This window comes from Arachis ipaensis, chromosome B5 (genome assembly GCF_059453495.1).
Source record: "Arachis ipaensis isolate K30076 ecotype BB chromosome B5, ASM5945349v1, whole genome shotgun sequence".
Lineage (NCBI taxonomy): Eukaryota > Viridiplantae > Streptophyta > Magnoliopsida > Fabales > Fabaceae > Arachis > Arachis ipaensis.
In genome coordinates this window covers 74,316,054-74,338,653 of record NC_142440.1, presented here as the reverse complement: position 1 = coordinate 74,338,653, position 22,600 = coordinate 74,316,054, and the positions used below count along the sequence as shown (strand labels likewise).

Below are 22,600 nucleotides of genomic sequence, written 5' to 3'. Positions count from 1 at the left end.
AATAGTAACTTCAACGGAGGTAGTGACTCTTCTCAATATCCAGAGCAAAAGCACAAACTATAAAAACTATGAATGTGAAGAAAACCTAGAGGAGAGTGATTTCTCTCTAAGATTTCAATCTAAAATTAAAAAATATGCGAATGAGAATATCTGTTGAGTCTCTGCTCATCCCCTGGCTCTAGTCTGTGTTTCTGGGCCGAAAATTGGGTCCAAACTCAGCCCAAAATCGCCCTGCAGTATTTTCTGCGATTTCTGCAAGTAGCGCATGTCACGCGTACGTATCGCTGGTCATCTTCGCGTGTCACGCGTACGCGTCAGGCACGCGCACACGTGAGCCATGCATGTGCGTCGCTCCTCGCTGGTTATCTCCTTTATTTCTTGTGCTCCTTCCATTTTTGCAAGCTTCCTTTCCATCCTCTAAGCCATTCCTGTCATATAAAGCCTGAAAATACTTAACACACAGATCACGGCATCGAATGTTAAAAAGGAAAATTAAAATACACAATTTAGAGGCTTAGGAAGCAAGTTTTCAACCATAGAGTAAAATTGGGAAGGAATTGTAAAATCATGCAAAGTGTATGAATAAGTGTGCAAAGACTTGATAAAAACCCAATTGAGCACAAGATAAACCAAAAAATAGTGGTTTATCATATTACTTGGACGACCCAGTGCACTTGTTGGTTCAGTTGTGTGAAGTTTAATTCCGCGCACCACCAGTCCTATGGTATTACTTGATACGATCTAGTGCACTTGCCAGTAGTCTGTGATTTGTAAAAGCTGCATCATCAGACTGGGTGCAACTCCAAATCTTCTATGACAGGATTACTCCAGCTTCAAGGAACTCCTTGGACAACTCAGCTGGAGGATCTCTGTATATGAAGAAGACCACTGATGAAGCACTAGAGTTGATAAAGATGGTAGCTAACAATCAGTAGCTTTATTCTTTTGAAAGAACAATGAGGAAGGAAGTCATGGAATTAGATGCCCTGGATACCATTCTTGCTTAAAACAAAGCCATGTCCCAACAAATCAATTCAAACAAGCTAGAGATCAGAGAGTTGAAGAAGAGATTGGAGAGATATTTGAAGAATAACTTGAATACAACATGGCTGACAATGCAAACAAGAATGCCCTTGAAGGTTTGGCGGATTCACCTTCAAGAAATTAATCTTATTATCTCGTGAGTGAGACTAAGCCACCATCCTCACCGTGGGCAGGATGAACCACCATCCCCACAATATTTTCATCTGATTAATCAAGTGTTCATCTAGAAAGTAATCAATTCAATTCATTAAATTTACTCATACTCTTTTCAACGCTTAAAAATTGGTTATCGGATGAGATACGGAAGTTATAGGGGGTTACAAGCTTGTCAGAAAGGCTAAACAGTCAAAAATAACATTTTTGTAGAAAATAGGTCGTGTGCAGACGCGCATCTCTATGCGCACAATAATCAGCAAGCTTCCCAGAGTGGTACGTGTGATGCACCACCCCGTGCATATGCACAAGTTAATTTTTTTTCATCTTGTGCACACGCACACATCAGAAAGTTTTTTGGTGTGCTGCAGAATTTGTAACTTTTAGTTTTTGATTCTGATTTTCAAACATTCATAACTTTTGCTACAAAATTTAGTTTTCCTCTATTCTTCAATGGTTTTAACATACTCATCCTCAATTTTAATTCAAATTAAATTTCACTTAAATCCAAACTCCGAGCGCCAAGTTATGCCCCATCGAAGTTGGTCAAAACCATTTTTTATCAAAAAAATTCTGCATAACTCAATTTTATCATTTTATCAAATTTGCCTCTTTTAAAACCAACCTAAACTAATTCTTAGACATCCTCTACACTCAATCATCAATTCCAAATCACATTCTAGCCATTCAAGACCAAAAACAACCAATTCCTATTAATTAACCATTAATCAATCCGATTGACACAATTCCCCAATCCCTATGGTTCAAATTGATTCTGCCATACTTACCAAGGATGCAACTTACCCAATCACGGTCTTGGTGCATGATTTTGAATTCGTACAGCTTAACCGGCAAGTGCACCGGGTCATCCAAATAATACTTCAGGTGAGTAAGGGTCAATCCCTCGAGGTTTATCAGACTGAGCAAATAGTGGTTGTCAAGTTGGACTTAGTTAGGCGAATCAAAAAGGAGTTTGGTGAGTTGCAATTCACCTAAAAAATAAACAGAGAAATAAAGAAGGCAAATAGTGGTTTGGTGTAAAAACAATATGAGAAAATAGTTAAGGCTTCAGAGATGTTTATCTTTCCGGATTAAAACTTCTTACCAACTATTTTAAAAATGCATGATTCATTCTATGGCAAACTGTAAATGTCTAAACCCTAATCTCTTAGTGATTTAGCCTCATTTAACCTTCATTAACTGCCACTCTCGTGGTCACTTAATTCCGATTAGAGGGTTAAGTTCAGAAAACTAGTTTAACGCCATAAAAATCCTAATTACCCAAAGCCAACAGGATTTTATGTCACATATCCCAATCAGTTTATGTAATTAGCAATTTAGGAGAAATTTGTTTTTAAGATGTAGTTCAAACGAGATAACTCTCTCGAGAATCACAAGAACTTAAGTAGAAAAGGGTCATACTCTTGTTCCACCCAATTCATAAGATTAAGAATGAAAACAATCCTTAGAATTGAATCAAAACATTAATTAAAATAGAAAAATAATAGTTCTAATCCATAGAAATAAACAGAGCTCCAGACCTTAACCAGGAGGTTTAGTTACTCATAACTTATAGAGAAACTAGGGTTCTGAAAATGTGCCGAAGGAAGAAGATCTGAATACAATTGATCTTTTGCTTTTTATACTAACCTAGTTTGAAACGGAAATAAAATAAAATAATAAATCCTAAGACTAAAAGATATTGCTTGTAAATAAAAATTATAAAAAAAAATAGAATAAAACTACTAAATTTTAAATCCACTTGAGAAGCCCAAATGAGTGTGATTCGGACTGGCTGCTGGCGTTTAACGCCAGAGATGGACGTTAAACGCCCTAAGGGGAGTGCAACGTTGCTAGCCCTGAGTTCCCTGCTGGCACTAAACGCCAGTTGGGTATTTAGCTCCCAGGGAAGGTACTGACAGCTTTTTTCTTTTTAGCTCCAAACTCTGCTAAATTGCTCTGAATTTTACCTGAAATCATAAAAACACTAAAACAACTCAAAGTAGCATCCAAAGAGAATTTTTCACTAAAATTAAGTAAAATAAATAAAATATAACTAAAATCAACTAGAAAATAATAGAAAAGGGGGTATAAGATGCTTACGCATAAGGTCTCCGGCCCAATTTTTCATATCAACCATCAATAGTAAATCAAGCCACACAAATCATACTACATTATCCATAAATAATTAACCACAAATTCAATCAACAAATTCCATTCAACAATTATTCACCTAAGCCAACATCAATCAACAGCATCAAACACAATTTAACACTATCCTAAAGTCTTCTAACCTAGGTTTTTACTTAGCGTTACATAATGTTTACCCGAAACTAAACCCGTACTTTCATTGAAGGCGGTTCCAAATTCCTTGAATTTTCTTTCGATCAAACCCAAGTTTTAATTAGCATACACAAGCCTCCACCAAGTGATCCCCAATCAAACCAAGCATGCGACTCGCACCAAATCAAACCAATCATCTAAGCTACTCCATTCAATCTAATTATATAAATTATCAAGTATTTACACTAGAATTTTTACTCAAAATTAGAGATAATGGAGGGATTGAGTTTTCTTACCTTACTCCACATAATCATGGGTCAAAATTTTGTTAGAAATTGTGCTTGAGCTTCCCCTAAAGCATCAAAATCATAATTTTCAACCCTCATATACCAAAAACTCGAAAATAACAGGAAAAACAAAAATGGGTCAGAGTTCTCGTGACTACTCACTGCAAAAGTTATATAGAATCGAAGAGGATAATGAGGTGATCGCGTGGCCACAAATGGGTCTTTGATCAGAGCTCCGGATTGAGAAAAAAAGTGAGATTAAACGTTAGTGTGAATAGTGTTAGACCTTAGCGCTCTCTCAATGGAATGTGTGATTTTATGGAATTGGAGGGTTACACATGTTTTTTTATGTTAAGTGGGCGAGAAGCATTTTTGTCCTTTCACTCATTGGCCCCACCTAGAGCTAAAATCTTTAAGATAAGTATTCTGATTTTTATTCTAAATATTTTTCTAGTTATTTTCATAGTTTGATTTTTCTTATACGCAGTATCGGATAGACTTAAACCTGTACAGTTAATTATAATGCTGGTACGTATTTTTTCACAATTATTTTATATTTTTGCACTCCGATTAATTTTTTAAGTTAAATTTTCACCAGTAAATTTTCAAATTATAAAATTTAAAATTTTTAACCCTTTTGGCTCACTTTTAATTTATTAATTAATTAATTATTATTTATCTGAATTTTATAGATGAGCTCATGTGGTATGTGAAATGGGGATAGGGGAAGGTTGTGGCATTAAGGTTATAAAAGGGAAAATGAGTTAATTCAAAAATTAGAAATTCAAAATTGAAGGAAAGGAATAAAATAAGGGTATATATATTTTAATTTTTTATTTTTATTTAATTATTTATTTAGATCTACAAATCAATCATATTAGATCCGCAGATGTATTACCAACATCCTTGTTCCAATCCTATTTAATTATCAATTCGATGAGGTAAAATTTGATAGATTTGGCGGAGAAAATATAATGTTATACACCTTTAATCTTCATTATTTTTTACATCAGGATTAAATTCAAATAACCTAGATAGTTGTGCTAAATTGTAAATATATTTGTATTAATAAACCTCTAATTTATTGTAATATGTGATTCAGCATTGTTAATAGTTGTGTAGTAGAAATTGAAGAAAATAAGAAGTTTTTAACATACATTTTTCACATAATATAATGGTTATAATATAGAAATATTACTTTCTAACACTCCTTTCACAACATTGTTATTGCGATAGTATATTGGAAGCTAGAATATGACATATGCCTTTTTAATTAAATCTTTAAGTGAGAACTTACTTTTATAAAGAGAATAGAGTTCTATTTACAGAATGTTTTTGTAACTTTAAGTGCATCCACATATAACAAACTTTACATAAGAATATAATTTTTTGTTGATCACATCTATCTTTTAAATTTACCCACAATTCTTGTGAATCTTTTATAGTTTAGTATTTTACATTTAATCCTTTGTGAAAGTGACGATGCAGAAAAATAAGTATTTTAGTCTTATTTTTACTTGATGATATTAGTACTTTTTTATGGTATTTTCATATTTTTTGGATACTAAGTGAGTTTCAGATTTTCAGTATCAAGTACTTGTTGTAAATAATTCTTGCTAGTTTATATGTTATGCACCCTAGCAATAAAGATGTTTAAGGACAATATAAAAAAGTTACCCTTTTTCAATATATTTACAAGAAGAGAGAAAGAAAAATAATAGACTGAGTAGGAGATATTGTAAGAGTTAATTTAGAAGAGAGACAGACAGACTGTGAGAGAGATAGATATAAATAGACAATAAAAAACAATAAGTCTTTTAGGCAAAGAATTGTAAATTTTGTTAGGAATTGAAGAGAGAATTGAGCTCTCAAAAGCCAAATATGTCTACTATATTTCTTTTATACATTACATACTCTATTCAATATATTTCTCCCTGATTTAGGACTATCACATTAGTATTCTCACTTTTGTGAATTTTTTTAATTTTATATTTTATTTTTACTCAAATATCATCTATCCTACTCTTCTACATTCTCTATGATGTTGTGTTGTGCTTGTTGTTTCTATCATTACAGCTGGAAACTTATATTATATCAAGTATGAAAAATTCATGTTTTTTTCATATTTAACATCATAAAATTAGACTAAAATAGAATTCATGTTAATAACATGTTGTGAAAATAAAAATTAAAGTTTAGAGCAACAAGTAAAAAATATAAAGATAATTTACGTCAAATGAACGTGTTGTATATAGAACACCTAAGGAGTTTTTATAACCAATGGCCCAATTAGTTACATTTGTAATTAACGTTATTAATTTAATATTATTAAAATTTAATTACAATTATAGACACTCACAAAAATACCTTTATAACCAAGCGTAATATATTAGATCTGTGTATTTATAAAGGGGAAAAAATCTCAAAAGTTCTCCTCCGCATGTAGCTTAACCTACTCGAGAGATTTACAAGAGGTGCAAAACTCCTTAAAGTAAAATGGATAATAAGAATTTAGAAAACTTTCATTCATAAACAGGTTAATAATCAAATTAGTCCCGAGAGGATAAAACATTCTTTAAATTCATCCCTAAAAGATTTTTTCAATTAAATTGGTCATTCAATAAAACATTCTTTAAAGGCTTAACTGAATCAAAGTTTTGGGTACATAATCTAAGGTTTCCAAATTATAATTCAAATTCTAACTTAACCCTTAAATCCCTGCTTCCTCCAGCCCTCCGAACTCCAATGGAATAGCCCTCATCACTTCTCTGCCAGACAAGGACCTCTCAGTTGTATAGACAAGCAAAGTATACAAGTAAAACACAATTAAGGAAACAAATACTGAAGTTAAGTCATGTATCATATAGGCATATTACTAACAATTAGGCAAACCGAAATATGTACACTCAAACAAGTCATATAAATGCATATAATGTATGTCTATCGTACTGGCCGTGAGTTCACGCGTCGGTTAAATTGTCAGAACCTGACACATCCCATAGCTAACCCGGATATTGTCTCTAAGTTGCGCATCCCCAGGAGGAACTTTAACGAAGGATAATGCATTTCCACCTTCTCCTAGAGGTATTAGGAAGGAGTGTGTCTTTCCACCTTACAACCAGAGAAAAATGTGGAAAAAACAATATAAAGGAGAGTGCCTTTCCACCTTCCCCACATCCACATCACGATAAGGGAGAGAATTCTTCATCTTAACTTGACAACCTCATGAGCTGGATGTAACCCTCGTTGTCACCACGGGCGGGATAAAACCTCCGTCCCCATCACGACACCGCAACCACGAACAAAATGGGATGGAACCTCCGTCCTTGCCTGGTGTAGGCGCCAACACAATTTCTGAGGTAACACGCAAGTGGGTCACACTCGAACCTTGCAATCTCAGCTAATCCGGCCATACTAGTCATCGCCAATCTTAACATTCACCTCTTATTATCATACTCATTCAAAACTTACTTATCATCCCTTCATCAACCCACGCATCACAATCACTGACCCTGAGCAAGTGGATAACACCACTGCATCTTACCCAGAGTCTCACTCGTATCCGAAGCAGTCACAACATATCCCCAGAGCGAGAGGACAATGCCATTGCCTCTTACCCAGTCACACATATCTCAATATCATTCACTGCATCATGTACTCAATGTTTTTAGCACTTCTCAAGCGTAAATCACCACTTCACAATCCTGCTTCACTTTCAAATTACCACCCTCTCAAAGTTTACCCCTTCACTATGTTTAAGATTGAGTTTTAGAGACTTAAAGAGTAAAAATAGAGTTTTAAAAGTTTGAAATCCTGTTTGGATCACAAAAATGCAATATTTTTGAAAATAGGGTCCTGCGTACGCATGCCATGTTGCACATACGCGGGGATGTGATTTACCCCACTCGCCTGGACGACCACTATCCGCGTACACGAGCCCCCTTGGATAGAACAAATGTCTCGCGTTGCGTGTGCACTCGCATATGCATGCCCCCTAAAAATGTTAAAAAGCTGTTAAGTTATGCAGAAAGTACTTTTACACACCAAACTTCCGACACGCATAACTCTTTTGTGAAAAATCATTTTTAATTCGTTCCTCGATCGAAGTAAATTTCACGGATCCATTTTTTATTCAAAATAAGTTTGGTAAAGTTTGATTCAGAAGCCGAGTTATGTCTCGTCGAAGTTCGGTCAAAAATCAAATTTTTAATGAAAATCACAAACCTCTATTTTCACCAAACCTTCATTTCAAAACCAATGCATTATTCCATAAAACAACACTCATTATGTATAGAACAGGTCTACTACCACTCCTTATTCTTCCCATTACATCAATTACTTATTTATATCCATTTCTACTATAAACAATCCAAAATCGAGGAACATAATTCATCATTATGTGTTATCATCATCAAACATCAAACTCATCAATTAACAAAATCATTATTCATCATCCCATTCTCATTATAATTCCATTTTTACATCAAGGTTACTAGGTATTTACATATTCACATTTTCGACCTATCCTATGGACATTTAACCTATGTTTTGACGAAACATTATATATTATCTACGAAAAACTAGAACCATACCTTGGCCGATTTCTCCCTAAACCTGGAACACCACAAACACCGTCGTCCCATCAACGTTCCAAGCTCCAAAATACACACCAACAGCAACTCAGCCTCTAAAGTCCAAAATCAAGCTTTCAACACCACTAATTCGCTTCCAAATCACATATATACAATCTAATTCCACCCCAACATTACTAAAATCAATATAGAATTTACTAATTTAATAATTTTACAAAGGTTAGAGGTTTTTTACTTTATCGACGAAAATTGGGACAAGACCCGGCAAGTTGGACAAGACCCGGCAAGTTTACAAGGCTAGTTCGGTCCTAAACACTGAAATTCAATAAAATCTCAACACAATGACTTCAAGATTTTAAAAAAGAAGGGGTGAGCAGATGGGAAAGAAACTGAAACACCTTCCAAATTGTTCGGTGATCGCGTGGTTACAAACGGTGCAGCGATCGAAGCTCTGGATTGAAAGTTGTGGCGAACAGAAATTGAGGCCAAGGATTTGCAATGTTCCCCCCTTTTCTCCCTTGTTTCAACGTGCTTCCTTATTCATATGGGGAAGAAGAAGAGCATATTTAATGGGTGAGTGGGTTGGGCCTTAGGTCCGTTATGGGCCCGATCCAATCGGTTCAGCTCGTTCGGCATAATTTTGGGTCAAAACTTTTAAAATTAGTGTTGAAATTCATCTTTTAATTATTTTTACTTCATTAAACTATAATATTTAATTTTTTAATTTTTTTAAATAATAATTAATTTATTGACTAATTAGTTATTAATTACCCAAAATTAATTAATTTATTAACTAATAGTTATTAATTACCCAGGATTTACAATATTGACCAAATATATTTATGAAAATTTATTAATTTAGTTATTTTCTCCAATTACAAAAATCCTAATTAACATATTTAGTTAACGTCCAATTGAACATATTATGTGTCATGTATGCTATCAGTTAACATTTTACATCATTAATCATTGATAAAAATTGTGAATAAAGTAACTAAGAGACAGATATGATTAATTTATAATCTTTAAATGACCAATTTGATTGAAAAAATATTTTAGGAACGAATTTAAAGAATATTTTATCTTTTACGGACTAATTTGACTATTAACATATTCATAAACTATTTGTAAATGTAATAATGTGTAATAATAATGAATGAGTTTCAAAAAACAAAAGTTTAAAAAGATTCTAATGGAGAACTAACTTGCCTCGCCAAGCATTATCCTACAAACTACAAAGCAAACCTCCGTTGCACTCACAATATATAAACAACAGTTTACATTTTTCTTTCCCTAATGCTATAGCAGCATCATCTTACTTTTCTGATTCTGCAGCATTCTGCTTCAACATTGCTATGAAGTTCTCCCTCTCCTCTGGAGTCAATCCCTCTGCTGAGCAATCACCAACTCCCCATTCCGCGCCGCGTATGCAGTACTTGTTCTCTATTTCTCGACGATTCCTGAAGATTAAATAAAGTACTAAAATTACCTACAGAACATTATGTTAAGAATAAAATATTTTCAAACCATTAACAAAAATGTCTTCAAATTATTATGTCCCTAACAAAATAACCTAGGTTTGGGAAAGATTTGTCGAACGAATCAAATCTTTTTGTGAAACAGGCAAAATTTTGGACTCTTATGTATAATTTCACAAGCTGCATAAATTTTTTACAGATATTCTTTCTATGAGTAATATTAGGGAGTCAACTTTTTTAAATTTTCTAAAAATTAAACCAGGAACACACTACTTAATTTTCTAAAAATTATTTTGTTTATTTTAAATTTTAAATTTTAAACTCTAAATCATAAACTCTTAACTTTAATTCTTAAATTATAAATCTTAAATTTTAAGTTCTAAAAAAATTAAAAATTTTATAACTAAAAAAAAAAGTTGGTTAATATTGATTAATTAAAAATTAGTTCCCTATCTCTCTATTTTTGTATGTTACCTTTGTTACATATGAGATTTTGACTATGCAAATTGCAAACAATACACAGGTATTAAAGCATTACTTCTCTTTATTCAACTTGGATTGCTCAAGCAATTTCTTCAACAAAGGAGATGATTTAAATCTTGCATCATTTTCAGCATATTTCTTCTGGTTTTCCTCTGCAAATTTTGATGAGGTCAATAATGTCAATTAATTTCCATCATGGTTCACAAAATCCTAGCATGATCATAACTCATAAACCATATTAAATGTTGCAAAAACAATTACCAAATTGCTTAAAAATAAAGAGTAATCAAACCATTTAGGCGAGTGAGAAAATCAATCTGAGGAAGCTGCGGACCAGGAACAGATTCTATTCCGGTCATTCCTGACATGAACCCAGCGTGTGCTGCATTATAACAAAATGCTGAATTTAATTAATATTCTTCTGAAGATTAACAAATTCTCAAGCGGTTAGTTTAATCAATTTTCAATTTAGCCATAAAATAATGCACAACACCAACTCGTGTTTTTTTTCTTCCAACATAACCTAAAGTCAATTTTAATTTATGTCATTGAATTGGTTTCGAATTATCATCAACCAAGTTGAGACTTAAATATACATCAAATGACTAAATTACTAATACATTTTAATATCTATTAAACGGCTAAATTAATATACAACATTTTTGAGGAGCAAACATAATTCAAAATATTTACTAGAAGAATATGGAGAAACAAGCAAATACTTCCCATAACGATAAATATAGAAAGTTCGAATTTCAATAAAACACTTTTTCATCAGGAGGGGAAAAACATTAATTTGTTTTTAGGTATTGCTATGGTAATGTCTTTGACAATTTTGCTATGGAAATAACAAACAAGCAAAGGTCTAAGAAAAAAGTACCAGGGGGTGACCAGAGAAGAATTGCGATTGAAGCAGCCAAAGGAACTGTTTTGTGAATAGCATTGAATGAAGGAAGACAAGAAAAGGACAAAGAAAATTCAGCGTCAGTGTCTCTTTTAGACACCGCAATTTGGAACTTCTTTTGATGGTTGCTGTGTTTTTCATACTTAGATGTTGATGGAATCCAAATGAACGATTGAAGTGACAAACAATCCATCACTGGTTCCTCTCTCGCTCAGCCTCTGCTGCTGCAACCTTGGCGTGAGACAGAGATAAGGAAGACTACATCTATCTATATAAAATACAAGGCTCGTATTGCTTCACTATATATATATATATATATATAATTTTTCATTTTTTTTTCAATGAATAAATTATCATATATGATAGAAAAGATTTAATACCAAATACCAATAATTATAATTTTAAAATATAGATTAATTAAATACTCATCAAAGATGAATTAATTTAACAAAATTAGCCAAAATACAATGTAATCAGTTAGGTAATTTTGTTGAACATTTTAGATAATAATTTTATCAAATTTATCTAATTTATAACTATTAACTTAATTATTTATAATTTTTATAGCTAAAATTATCACTATTTAAATTTTTTAATTAAAATTGATAGTTTGCTCTTTCTTAAGAAAAGATAATATTAAAAGATGAGGACAAGACAACTATTGGATTCCAAGCTAAACTAATTTGATTTCTTGAAATTTTTAGATTATTACAAGATTTTATATCCAATTTCAACTTCATATATTATATATATATATATATATATATATATATATATTTGGTTACACAATGAAAAAAACAATTAAAATAAAGAAAAAATTATTCTAAAATACCATTAAAAAGTTTAATCATTAAAAATGATTTTTAATATTAAAATTATTAAAAAAAACCAATTTCTATAATAATTAAGAAAAATTATTAAATATTTTTTGGTAAAAAGAGAAATATACCCTTAGATTATTTTTTCACTTATTTCTTTCTTATAAACGTATTTTCTCTCCAATTTTAAATATTATAGTCAAATCCTTATTGATTCATCTTCATTTACAAAGTTATAACAAAGAAATTTGTTGGTGCAAATCACTAATTCACTATTAGTAAGTCCTCTAACTTCTAATTTAGCTCTTTTTTCACCGATGTGATAAAATATATGGCCAGTATAATTTGAAAAAGTTTTAATTTCTTGTACTTTTTTGTCAAAGGTAGTTAAATTTCATTGCAATGAAAGATCCAAAACAGACAACATACAAAGGGCTAGAAATGGAAAAGATGCAACAGAAAGGGAAGTCCTCTTCAGAGTTCAAACAGGGTTACAATCAATTAGGAAAAATTCATCTGATTCTACTGTCTATCTCTCTCACTGCTTTTTTAGCTTCCTTCAAGCACAACGATGGAGTTTGATATTTTTCCTCGAAGACTAACTCATTCCTCAATTTTAAAAACTGCCAACAGAGATTTGCGGCAAGCTCTATGCTTCCAAAGTTGAGTATTGCTTGACAAATTCCATTCAAACTACCGTTTTCATGCTTCTTCTTCGTAGGTCAAAACAAGAAGCCTAGAGAGATTTCAAGCTTCTGATGAGTCTGCGCACTTCCAAAGGTAGTGAATCGTGAACGACCGTCTCTTCTGTTGAATTGCACTTGGAAGAGCTAATCGTTTGGATCATGTAGTAAAGTTTGTTTGCTATATGACAAACTGAAGATTGATGGTTTAGAATTCACAATAAATTCTCGTTGCAAGTATAGTTTCTAAACCAAGCAATAATTGTAACACCCTACCATACAGAGACTTATGCTTAAGTCATAATTCAGAGATGGCAAGGTATTACGACCTCTAAAACAAAAATTTAGTACGTATAGTAGTATGAATGATTGATTATAACTAGGAGCCTTGTAGAAAAAGGGGTAGACAAAAACCGCAACTCGAAAGCGCAACACTCCGATCACTAACACAACGAGCAAAGGATAAGCTAACGCAAGATCATATATATAAAGAGTATCAAAAACAGGAATATCAAGACTCAAAATCCGGCGGCGAAGATAACCGGTTCGAGCATAGCAATATATACATATGATAAAATAAGGAAAACCCCAAAGAAAACCCAAAAGGGACACAAATACAGAAATCTAATCTCCAAAATCCCCTCTAGAAGGAGTCATCACAGTTTGTATTATTTAATGGAGATAAAAGTATCTAAACAAGATATATAACCCAAAACAGAGTCCCGAGAACAAAGGATCTTCGCTAATCCAGAAGTCTCCAGCATGCCTCAACGAGAAGCCTCGCGTCCTGCATCTGAAAACCACAAAATCCGCATGGGTGAGAACCAGAGGTCCCCAGCACGGTAACAGCTTCCACATATATAATACATAATAATAGAGGAAAGCCGAAGGCAATCCTAGAACTTCCTCCAGATAATATCAAAGCTTATAAACAAGCTAAACCGTAAGCGGCAACTGACTAAAGATCCTTCAGTCTAACTAATACTTCCCTTTCCAATTCCTTCAGACCTCCCAACCACCAGCAGGAGTATAATATAGCAAACACAGTTATATCAGACAAGAGATTTACAAATAAGAACAATTAAGACATTTAGACAAATAGCAAGTAATATGCAGTCAAATAGGCAATCTCAAACAATTCATGTAGTATGCTTATGATGCATGCCTGTCCCTAGTGGCTGATGATATCATCTGTCGGTTATAGAGCCAACCCGACAAGTCCTGGTAGCTAACCATTGGACTGACCCTCTGTCGCGCATCCCCAACTCGAGTTATACTCGTCATAAACTTGATCATAATCATGATCCATATCCATCACCCTCACTGGTGAATATTTATCCATCACCATCACTGGTGAATATTTACGGGGGCGAGCTCATCCGGGCCTTTCACAGTGCCCGGCCACACTTACGACATTGGGTTAACAGAGCTTCGAGTCTCAACCTGGAGCACGTGGTGGCTAGCCACTGGTACTACCCAGGGAAACCCTCATCTCCGATGGTGGAAGTGCAAACATTCACAATTCATTCAACAGCATATATGCATTTATACTTAGCCATAATCATGGCTCCGCCGTAACACGGCAATAATCTAGCCATCCGGCTCACGGTTAAATCCATAACCAGCCAATTCATTAACAATTACGGCCCTTCGGCCCATGGCACAATAAGCACTTCCACCGCCATCCTCCGCATCTCACATAATCATCTTTGATCCTCAATGATCATTCATTTTTCCCCTTGCTTCACTCGCAAGTTACCACATTCACTAGCCCTTTTTCTCATGCTAGGCATATCATAATGATTTAAGACATACGTGGTGAGATCGGAGACTTAGAAGTAAGAAATTTGGCTTTTAAAACTCAAAAATCAACTTTGGGATGAAAACAGGTCCACGCGTACGCGCACTCCACGCGCACGCGCGGATGGCCTTATAACTCATCGACGCGCAAGCGTCGTACGCGCGAACGCGCAGATTGAAAATTAGCCAAACGGCACGCACGCGTCAGCCACGCGTACGCGTGGGTACTCTTGCGCCCCAGGCACAAAACTGGCACAACTTTGGCACAACTCTCGGGAAAATGGCTGGGCATTGGGTACAGCACATTCGGCGCGCCCGCGCACATCACGCGCACGCGTGGATGGCGCTTCCTGGAAGAACGGCGCGTACGCGCCAAGTGCGCCTACGCGCGGGGGGTGATTCTGCTAAAAATTTTCTAAGTTAAAAGCTGCAGAATTCACAGATTCAAACCCCAATCTTCCGACGGACATAACTTCCTCATTTTAAATCGTTTTTCACCTGTTCTTCGAACGGCATGGACATCCCGGATCCAATTTCATTTCTAAACAGATTTGGCACAAATCAGAGATCCGTAGTCCAAGTTATGTCCCGTCAAAGTATGCCCAAAAACCATGTTTTCAAACAAAACCACAAAGTGCCATTTTCAAAACAAGCCACTTTCAACTCTTTTCAAAATCAATCAAAGCATGCCAATTTCAACCCTTCTCTTTGGAATCATTCAAAATGTACCAAAATCAACAACAAGCCATCCTCAACTCACATATTGTCATTTTACCAAAATTCTCAAAACCACATCCAACCATTTTAACACTTCTCAATCAAATGGCTAAAGGACAAACACAATATCATGTCATACATCCTTTCTCATCCTAATTTCCAATAATACCATTTCCAATCAACAATCACTATATATAATCAACATCATACCCACCATCAACATGGTACCGCCCACCAATTCAACCTTAATCATCCATCAAGCATATATCACAACATGCATTTCTTATATATCACACAATCAAGGCATCATTATTCATAATCACATATATGAACACATCATATATCTCAACCATTCAACAACACCAACAATTCAATGCCTATCTTAGGGCCTCTAGCCTAAGTATTTCCTACCACATTACATATTAGATACGGGAAACCGAAACCATACCTTAGCCGATTTCCCAAGCTCAACCGGAGTACTTCCAAACCACTTGTCCACAAGCTCTCAAGGTATCAACACCTCCAAGAACAGATTTTTATCACACAAAACCCTCTTCCAAGCTTTCCAAAATCACCAATCAAGCTCCAATATTCACATATATACAACCTAAGCCACAATCATCATATCCATACACAACATCTCAATACCCAAACATCATAGAACAACAATTTATACTAGGGTTGAGAATCTTACCACACCCAAGGTCCAAGGAGACAAGATTAACCTTCTCCTTCAAGAGAGTTGGGTCCTATAACATCAAAGAACCCAAAATCTCAACATTTTTGCTCATGAAACTCGAAATCAAGGGCTGGAATTTCGAACAGTAAAACGTGGCTTACCTCAAGATTGATTGTATGGGTTTTGTAGAGCTCTCCACGGTGAACGCGTGGCCGCAAACGGAGCGGCAATCGGAGCTCTAGATCAAAAGTTATGGTGGTTTGAAGATCAAGTGAGAGAAGGAAGTTGAGAGAGTGTTCTTCCCCCTTCCATCTCAATTTTCAGCGTGTTTTGGTGTTGTGTCAGGAGAGAGAGTGCTGAAAACTAGGGTTTTGGTTTAGTTATGTTGGGCCAAGGGCCCACTTTGGGTCCGGTCGGTCCGGTTTGGCCCGTTCGGTCCAATCTTGGTCCGATTTCTATAAAATTGGTACCGAAATTCTTGTCTCAATCTCCTCTATCATATTAAGCCATAAAAATAACATTTTTGGCTTTCTAGAATAAATTCTCATTTATGGGTTAATTAGCCATTAATTAACCGGGTCTTACAATAATCCTTTTGTACAAAAGTTTTGGTTGTCACTTAAGCAAACCCAACAAAATTTATAACCGAAGTATTTAAATATCGGGTCATCTCCCAAGGAATTACAGAGAAGTATGATTTATTATTGGTTATGAAATTGTATATTTTTGAGTTTTTGAAATAAGGAACAAGTAATTTAAATGGCAAGAAAAATAATTTAATAATTATGAAAGCTCTTGACAAGGTATAAGAATTGAAAATCCCATCCTAGTTATCCTTATCAGGTGTGATGAGAATTGTTTATCGCTCCTACTTAGTTAACCCTTACTAAATAAAGGAAAGTCAAGTGGACCAATCAATTTGATCCTCAAGTCCTAGTCAACTCTTGAGGAAAGACTAGCTTTAGAGCGATCCAAATCAATTAGCGAGAATTCCAATTTTCAATCAACTGTTGAGTCTGATAACTCAAGTATTACCAATTACTTAACCAAAACCAAAATGAGAAAAATCTAAATTAATTTGAAAGCATCATAAACTGAATAAAACAATCATAAATCTGAAATACCTCAAATTATATTAAATAGAATATTCAAATCTAACATGGAAAGATTCATAAGCCAATTTGGCAACATAAGTAATTAACAAGTAAAAGCATTAAAGTAAACAAAAGTAAAAGAGAAACATAAATTAAAGGAATATTGAACCTGGAATTGGGGAAATAACCATAAATTAAGAGAAATCCTAATCCTAAAACCTAAGAGAGAGGAGAAAACCTCTCTCTCTCTCTAAAACTATATCTAAACCTCAAATTGTCAATTATGAATGTTGTCTATGTTGTTCGTTTTGATTCCCCCATTCTCTGGCTTCTATTCTGTGTTTCTGGGATTGGATTTGGGCCGAAAAAGGGTCTAAAAATCGCTGGGAGCGACTTCTGTAATTTTTTGCACGTAGCATCCTTCACGCGTGCGCGTGGGTCACGCGTTCACGTCATTTGGAGTTTTTCCTTGTCACGCGTTCGCATCGTTTATGCTCTGTTCTATGCACGCGTCCGCGTCGTCCACGCATACGCGTCATTGCCATTTCGCGCTAGGCACGCGTCCGCGTCGTCCACGCGTGCGCGTCGCTGTCATTTCTTCAAAACTCCATTTTTGTGCTTTCCTTCCATTTTTGTATGTTTCATTTCTGTCCTCTAAGCCATTCCTGCCCTATGAAGCCTGAAAATACTTAACACACAGATCACGGCATCGAATGGTAATAAAGGATAATTAAAATAATTATTTTTAAGGCATAGGAAACATGTTTTCACATATATCATAAAATAAGGAAGGAATAGTAAAACCATGCAAATCATATGAATAAATGGGTGAAGAATTGATAAAAACACTTAATTGAGTACAAGATGAATCATAAAATAGGGATTTATCAACCTCCCCACACTTAAACATTAGCATGTTCTCATGCTAAATCCAAGAGGAAAGAATGAAGGTAGAATGGTGGAATCTTATGCAATACAATCTATTCTAAATGCAAGCTACCTAAATGAATCATGCAATTTCTACCTACTATCCACTTATATATATAAAGCTTACATGTGGTTAATTTGATTCATATTTTCAAGGAATCATATATGTACAACCAAGGCCAAATCATATTAAAACACATTCACAATTGAGTTGAGTTAAATGAATTTACAAACTTGCAAGACAATTAATAATTAAACATGGATATATGGAAATGAGCTATTGAACCCTCACTGAATTTGTGTTTACTCTCTAATCACTCAGTGTTTGGGGTTAATCACTCTATTCTTTTCTAGTCATGCTTTCTAAAACTTTATTTTTCATCTAACCAATCAACAAATATTTCATGTATACATGCAAACATCATGAGATCTTTTCAAGGTTGTAATGGGGCTAAGGTAAAGGTGAGGGTATATATACAAGGCTAAGTGAGCTATAAATTGAATCTTTGATTAGTCTAAGATCTCACCTAACATATACATACTCTATACAATTTTTTTTTGAAATTATGCCTAGCTACCCATAATTTTTCCACTTTCTTATCACATACTCATGTACCAATTTTATTTTTGATTTTATCCCATGTACATTAATTTCTTTATTAAACTTAATAATGTGGTAATTTTGTCCCCTTATTTATTTATTTAATTAAACAGTTTTTTTTTTGAAACATAAATACAACATATCAATGCACATGGTATTTTAATTATTTTGGTTTCACATGAGCATGCTCCCAATTTTCAAATGATTTATAGAGTTAATACCTTCCTATCAACCCAAGCTCCCACAGTTTTTCCACACTTAGTTTGATTCACAATCTCTACCTTAAACTAACCAAAGATTCAATTTGGAATTTTTAAATTGTTTTTCTACTTAAGGTTAGTAATGTGGTTATAGAACAGAAGGGGATTAAAAGACTCAAGGGGGCTAACAAGGGTGACATAAAAGGGTAGGCTTATTTGGGATGAGTGAGCAAAAACAAGTAATGGCCTCAATCACATGCAAGTATGTAAATACATTCTATATTGGACATATAGACTGAAACAAAGTAAAGATTACAAGCATAGAAAAGAATGGCGAAACACACATGAATGAAATTAATGGTTAAATGTAACCATACAATTAAACTCAAAAATTCACGGGTTGTGTGTTCTTTGGCTCAAAAACCATATATCAGTTATGTATATCATGCAAGTAGAAATCAAGAGTTTCCATTCAACTCAATGTGAATCTTTGAATGGCTCTTATAAAAATAAGTATTTTCCTTGAAAAATGTTGTCAATTTACCAACATTTATTGCTATATATATATATATATATATATATATATATATATATATATATATATATATATATAGTGTGTGGATTGTTGTGATTCTGAAAAAATAAAAATTTCTAGTTTACTCTTTTTATTCTCAATTAAACCAAATTATCATATGCTAAAAGGGTAAACTAAACTAATTAATCCATATTTTTTATATCACAACTAATAAGCTAAAAGTGCAAATTAAACTAAATGTCTAAGATATAAACCCTAAAAGAGTCTGAAAAATGTAACTAAACTATATATATATATATATATATATATATATATAAACCAAAGTGCAAAATACAGAAATAAAGTAGAGATACAGCAAAAGAAAAATGTGCAAGTACTGAAAAACAAATAAGATAAGATAAAATAAAATAAAATAAAATAAAAATACAGAAAATAAACAAAATAGGATAAAAAGAGTCTGAAAGTAGTTCACCAAAAAGATTTGCCAGAGATGGTGACCTCCCCACACTTAAATAATAGCATCATCCTCGATACTCTATCAAGCTGGGTGTGAAGAAGTGGCATCTCTGGAAGGATGTGCTGCTGGTGTCTTTGTGGTGGCCTGAGGGTCTACAGTCTGTATGAGTGTCAAAAGATCTGCCTGCTGGAGTGGAGGCTCTGTCTGTAGGGGGACCTCTGGATCTGCTGGCTGTATCTGATGGGCTCCTCATGACGTGGAGCAGCCTGCTCAGGTCCTGCCTGCTCAGCCTCTGCACGTGCCTCCTCCTCATGATCATCCGCCTCCTCCTCAGATGGCTCAAAAGGGGTGTCAGGTTCGGAGGGGATGTCATGGTGGCCAGATCGAATCATCAACTTTAAATGCTCATAGCATCGCTTGCTGCGACACTCAGATCTCTCATATCGCTGCTGGTTGTGGCGCTCCATCTGATCCAACCAGTCAAATAGGTGATGCACGAGGTGGTAGATGGGCTCTGAAGCAGGTGGAGGTGCTGTGGTGGTGGCTGGTGCAGCAGAGGCTGAAGGAGCAGCAGAAGATGTGGCTGCCTTAGCGGAGGCAGTGAGAAATGGCGGTCTGTAGCCCAAAGCCTGGAACTTCCTACTGTGTGGGATAATTTTCTTGCATTCGGCGGCAGGTGGCTTCTCATCAGCAATCTCCCAGGTCACCTCAGTTCGGCGTCCCATCTGAGTAATCAAATATGGAAGGGGCAGAATGCCTTGAACATGGACCCTGGACATATAATACCAGATGAATCTGGGAAGGTATAGGTCCTTGCCCTCCATCACACACCAAATGAGGGTAATCATGGCAGCTGGCACCTCAGTCTCATGAGTGCTTGGCATCACATAGTTACTCAGAATCTGCTGCCAAAGCCGAGCCTCATCATTCAAATAGATAAGCTTGATTCCTTTTGGGGCCACTGTGGACTTGCCCATGACCCATGGGATAGTAGGATCAAGAGCTATGGTCCGCTTCACTGCGTCCCAATCAAATCTCATAAATTTCATATCCTCCTCGGCCTGCTGGTAACCATCTGGTTTATCTGATTTAGGTAGGAGCTGGAGGATATCTTCAATTGCTTCCTCAGTAACCAGAATCTGCTTCCCTCTGAGTTGCACTGCATCCAGGGTCATTTTAAAGTAGTTACGCTAGAATTCTCTGACCCAAGATGAATTGACCTCAGTCAAGTTCCTCTCCAGAAAGAACCAGCCTCTCTGTTTAATTTGTTCTGAGGTGTATTGTTGTAGTTCTTCTAGAATTTTGAGGGTCTTTTCCAGGTATAAATTCCTTGAAGTTTGAAAGACTGGATACTTGAGTTCACAGTATCTGTTGCAAACTTGACTGGGTCTGTGGCAGGCAGAAGCTGATAAGCCTTTTCCTGCGGGGTAAAATTCTTTTTCCGCCAGGAATCATCATGAAGGATATCTAAGATGGTGGTAGAAGATTCGCCTCTTTTCCTTTTGCCTGTGGTTGCCTTGCCCTTTCCTTTGCTTTTGGGTTTAGACATCCTGAAAAAGCAGAAGTTCCAGGATACAGTTTAAGAAACTAAAGCATGAAAATAGGTAAGCAGATAGGATTTAAATGATGTAAGCACAGAGGGGCAAAAGAGGAATAAAATAGTAATATAAGCATGGAGTGAGTCAAATAGATGTAAAATGTTAGATTGTATGCAAGTTAAAAGTTGGAGAATAAAAATCACAATCCAAAATCTATGATATGCAGAATTTTTGTTAATTAGGAACAACAGTAATCATGCCTTAAAATGGGTTGAAAATAGTTAAGTAAAAACCAAAAGGGAAGTTAGAAAGTTAAAGCAGTTAATAGTGAAAAAGTGAGGTTAAAGTAAGTGGCATGGTGTTGTGGTTCTTAATTAACACAAATTGCGAAAACTTGAATAACAAGCAACTCACATTCAAGTGGATATTGCAAATTATTGATGATAAATCATATAAAGAAAAGAATTGTAAAATGAAATTGAAATCATCAATAATGCTATTTAATGAATAAGGTAACCAGAAAGAATAAGAATGCTAGCCCACTCATTCATGAATTGCTTTGGTTGAAACCAATTAGTGCAAAACTTGAAATTGCCAAAATCAATTCATGAATGGGAGTGGAGTGAAACAATTTCTGAAAAAAATCGGGCAGCATTCCCGCTAAAAATTGGACGTTCCCGGGTAATAGACAGCAGTAGAAACAATTCATATGACATTAAAGGGATGCAGAAAAGAGTAACAAATAGTAAGTCACATGAATTCAGAATAAACAAACTCAATCTGCAGCAAGGAATGCAATTCAAGTTGAACAGTGTAACAACAACATTAAACAGTAAAGAACAGAATATGAACAGCATTATCATCACAGCAGTTTCAAAAATTGCGAAACAAATAAAACAGGCAGCAAGAACGGCGTAATTATCAGGCCTAAATCCACTAACCACATCCTAGCTACCTAACCACCTAAAATTCACTACGATCATGCATCTCTAACTATCCTAATTTGAATAAAATTCGAAAAAATATGCAACTAACTAACTAACTGAAAAGGAATCATTGTTCGGCGGAACCTGATGGGCAGAGGAACAGAAATTGGACTCAGAGAGATGGTGGTGGTGTGGTAATGGTGATGGCGACGCGGCGGCACTGGGAGGCGGCACGGCGACGGTCCGTGGTAGAGACACGGCAGCGGTTTGGTGGTTGGGGAAGAAAGAGGGTTATGGAGGGGAGAAGAAAAGAAGGGGGCGAGGAGGGTGAGGGTTGTGAGGGTCGTGGTGGCCGGCGGTTCTGGGTGAGGCGGCGAGGTGGTGGTTCGGTGATGGGGGGG

The 22,600-nt window shown here is 35.2% G+C and overlaps 1 protein-coding gene across 1 annotated transcript; it reads right to left on the bottom strand.

Annotated features, from left to right (window-relative positions):
* Window positions 1–9,456: 9,456 nt before the first annotated feature.
* On the bottom strand, window positions 9,457–11,510 carry LOC107641856 (uncharacterized). The gene is made up of 4 exons (XM_016345280.2): window positions 11,201–11,510; window positions 10,613–10,702; window positions 10,376–10,472; window positions 9,457–9,819 (listed from the first exon to the last, which is right to left on the bottom strand). Exons 1-4 carry the CDS (start codon window positions 11,415–11,417, stop codon window positions 9,675–9,677), a joined length of 549 nt encoding a protein of 182 aa, XP_016200766.1. The 5' UTR covers window positions 11,418–11,510; the 3' UTR covers window positions 9,457–9,674.
* Window positions 11,511–22,600: the final 11,090 nt, after the last annotated feature.